Here is a 2,396-nt window from a genome sequence, read left to right as displayed (position 1 = left end):
ATTCGAACAATGTTTCAACATGTATTTGAAAAAAATTAAAAAAAAAGGTATTTGTAAAAAGGTAGTGGGAAAAAGTTAAGCAGGTATAGAACAAATGTTTTAAGTATACACAAAAAATGTACAATATGTATGAAAAACAGTAGACATCAATTTAAAAACAAAAACCAATGAAACAAAAATAAAAGGGAGAGAAAAACGGATAGAAAGCCAAAAAAGACATTAGAATAAAAGTTTAAAATGGAAAACAAAAATAGCATGAAAAGCAAAGAAAAACGAAGCATAAATGAACAAGAAAAAGGAAAACAGAAAAGTGGTGAAAAAACAAAACAAATAAAATGACACAAATAAAAAAAGAAAAGAAAATTAAAAAAATAACCTGGAGCGAGCGGACCCTATGATAACTGCTACGAGCAGAAACAAAGCAAACCTAGGCGTGCAGCACCTGCGCTACATAATGGGCCGGCCCACTACTGTCGCTCATAGACGATTCCTATTAACAATCAGTACGGGCGACATATAGCCCTGATGGCATGGAGACAACCAGAGGAGGCAAAAGACTGGATGGCCCGTGTGAGCTCAGTTCAGCGCAGGAAGCAAAAAAAGCAAGCCGAGCTCCCCAAACGTACATGCAGTTTTTTTTATCACAATACCTTTCGGGTTAAAGTGTGCAGATTCCATGTACCAGCAGAAGATCTAGAAGTGTCTACAGCCGCGGAAGAGACCTCAACCTTTTTACTCATATAAAAGGCTCTAGAAACTATTATTCAAACATAAAAAGGAAAGTACAACACTATTATATGACTTAAGGATCAACCTATAGACAATGGAGTAGGATTCTTCTCATTCTTTTCTTTACATTTCTCTATTTTTACTTTTCAGTCGGCGCTCAAGAGCATAACGTCACTGAAGATGAACTGCATCAAGGAATCATCCTTGTCCAGGTCGACTCTTGTGTACCAGTCGTCATATGAGGGGGGCTGCACCCATGAATTATCCTCTTCCGCAAGGGCTGCGGTGTACCAAGCGTTGACAGAGTTCTCCTCATCCGCGCTGGCGCCGGCGTACACAGGCTGCATCCCTTCTTTGTCTCTGTTGGCACCACCGGCGAGAAACTCCATATTTCCTGTGCTCGTGCTACCACGATCGGTGAGGAACGGCTTCTTTCCCTTGCGCGCGTGAACACCATCAAACTCAGACTCGACCTGTATGTGATCCTTGTCTGTGCCGACGCCACAAAACACGGACTGCATCAGATCCTTGCCCGCAGAGGCAACATCAGACTCGACCCATATGGGATCGTTATGCGTGCCGATGCCGCTGAGCACATACTGCATCGGATACTTGTCTGATTCCATGCCACCAAGCACATAATGCTTGGGATCCTTGTCTGAGTCGGCTTCGTCAGACACGTGCTCCATCAAATCCTTGTCCGTGTCGACGCCGCCGGGCACAGACTGCATTGGATCCTCATATGTGTCGGCATCACTGGATAAATCGATCAACGGAGCCACGGTGTTCTTTTTGAAGACTCGACACAATGCATAGGCGTCCTAAAAGAGATCAACCATTAGGGTGTGTATGAGAGTTGTGGAGCTCGGTTACAACATAATCAAGAAAAGAAAGAAATGGAGATATACCTGAATGTGGTGGTTGCGTTGGCCCTGAAGACGATACTCATGCATGACCCAGTCGGTGCGTGTGCCATTAGGCGCATGGCCAGTGTGGAACACAAGGGTCTTCTTCATGCCGACGATGATGCCGTTGTGCATGACGGGGCGATCCTTCCCGGTGGACTTCCAGAAGCCGGTGAGCGTTGCCCGCTTCATGCGAAGCCCATTGGAATACTTTCGGGCCCTGACCGTGAACAAGTACCACTCCAGTTTGGCCCCGGTGTCATCTGTGTTGGGCGAGAAGGATTTTCCTGCACATGGTTGATCATCAAATCAATACGTATATTGGCCCGGGCCGTGTCTTCACATACATGTAGGTGTGTGCGTAGTAGGTACGTACCTGGCAGCTCCCAGGGCTCGTGCTTATACACGTGGACCTCAGGGATGAAGGCGTGGCGGTCGTGGAGGCCATGGACCTTGCAGTAGAGGTAATAGATGACAAGCTCCTGGTCGGTAGGGTGGAAGCGAAAGCCGGGCAACGGCTGCACCGGTGCAATATCCGACATGGCTTTGTTGGTTTGTGTGTTTTTTCTATAAAGAAAGGATATCAGGTCAACGACGGAGGAGGATTTGATGGAGAAATGGTGACGGAGAGGCCGCGGACAATTACCCTCAATTCACGGGTAAAAGTGAAAAGAGGAACTCGACCACAGCCCTAAACAGAAATATAGGCAGCCAAGGTGGCTAAATGGTAATCTTGGTTTCTTCTGCTCTTTCTTGAGCTAA

The 2,396-nt window shown here is 46.1% G+C and overlaps 1 protein-coding gene across 1 annotated transcript; it reads right to left on the bottom strand.

The window, feature by feature from the left end:
- Positions 1-802: 802 nt before the first annotated feature.
- Positions 803-2,176, bottom strand: LOC119345778 (NAC domain-containing protein 92-like). The gene is made up of 3 exons (XM_037615674.1): positions 2,011-2,176; positions 1,638-1,921; positions 803-1,550 (listed from the first exon to the last, which is right to left on the bottom strand). The coding sequence occupies exons 1-3, from the start codon at positions 2,174-2,176 to the stop codon at positions 876-878; spliced, it is 1,125 nt and encodes a 374-aa protein (XP_037471571.1). The 3' UTR covers positions 803-875.
- Positions 2,177-2,396: the final 220 nt, after the last annotated feature.

The sequence above is a fragment of the Triticum dicoccoides genome, unplaced genomic scaffold (assembly GCF_002162155.2).
Source record: "Triticum dicoccoides isolate Atlit2015 ecotype Zavitan unplaced genomic scaffold, WEW_v2.0 scaffold28767, whole genome shotgun sequence".
In the NCBI taxonomy this organism is placed as follows: domain Eukaryota; kingdom Viridiplantae; phylum Streptophyta; class Magnoliopsida; order Poales; family Poaceae; genus Triticum; species Triticum dicoccoides.
Note: the sequence above shows the minus strand (reverse complement) of the source record. Positions and strands in the feature narration are given on the sequence as shown.

What these genes read in the sequence shown, in the direction of transcription:
- LOC119345778 (XM_037615674.1), bottom strand. Translation starts at nt 2,176, where the DNA reads ATGTCGGATATTGCACCGGTGCAGCCGTTGCCCGGCTTTCGCTTCCAC. An exon ending in CGAGCCCTGGGAGCTGCCAG is followed by an intron (nt 1,922 to 2,010) that starts GTACGTACCTAC and finishes AACCATGTGCAG; the next exon opens with GAAAATCCTTCTCGCCCAAC. An exon ending in AACGCAACCACCACATTCAG is followed by an intron (nt 1,551 to 1,637) that starts GTATATCTCCAT and finishes GATCTCTTTTAG; the next exon opens with GACGCCTATGCATTGTGTCG.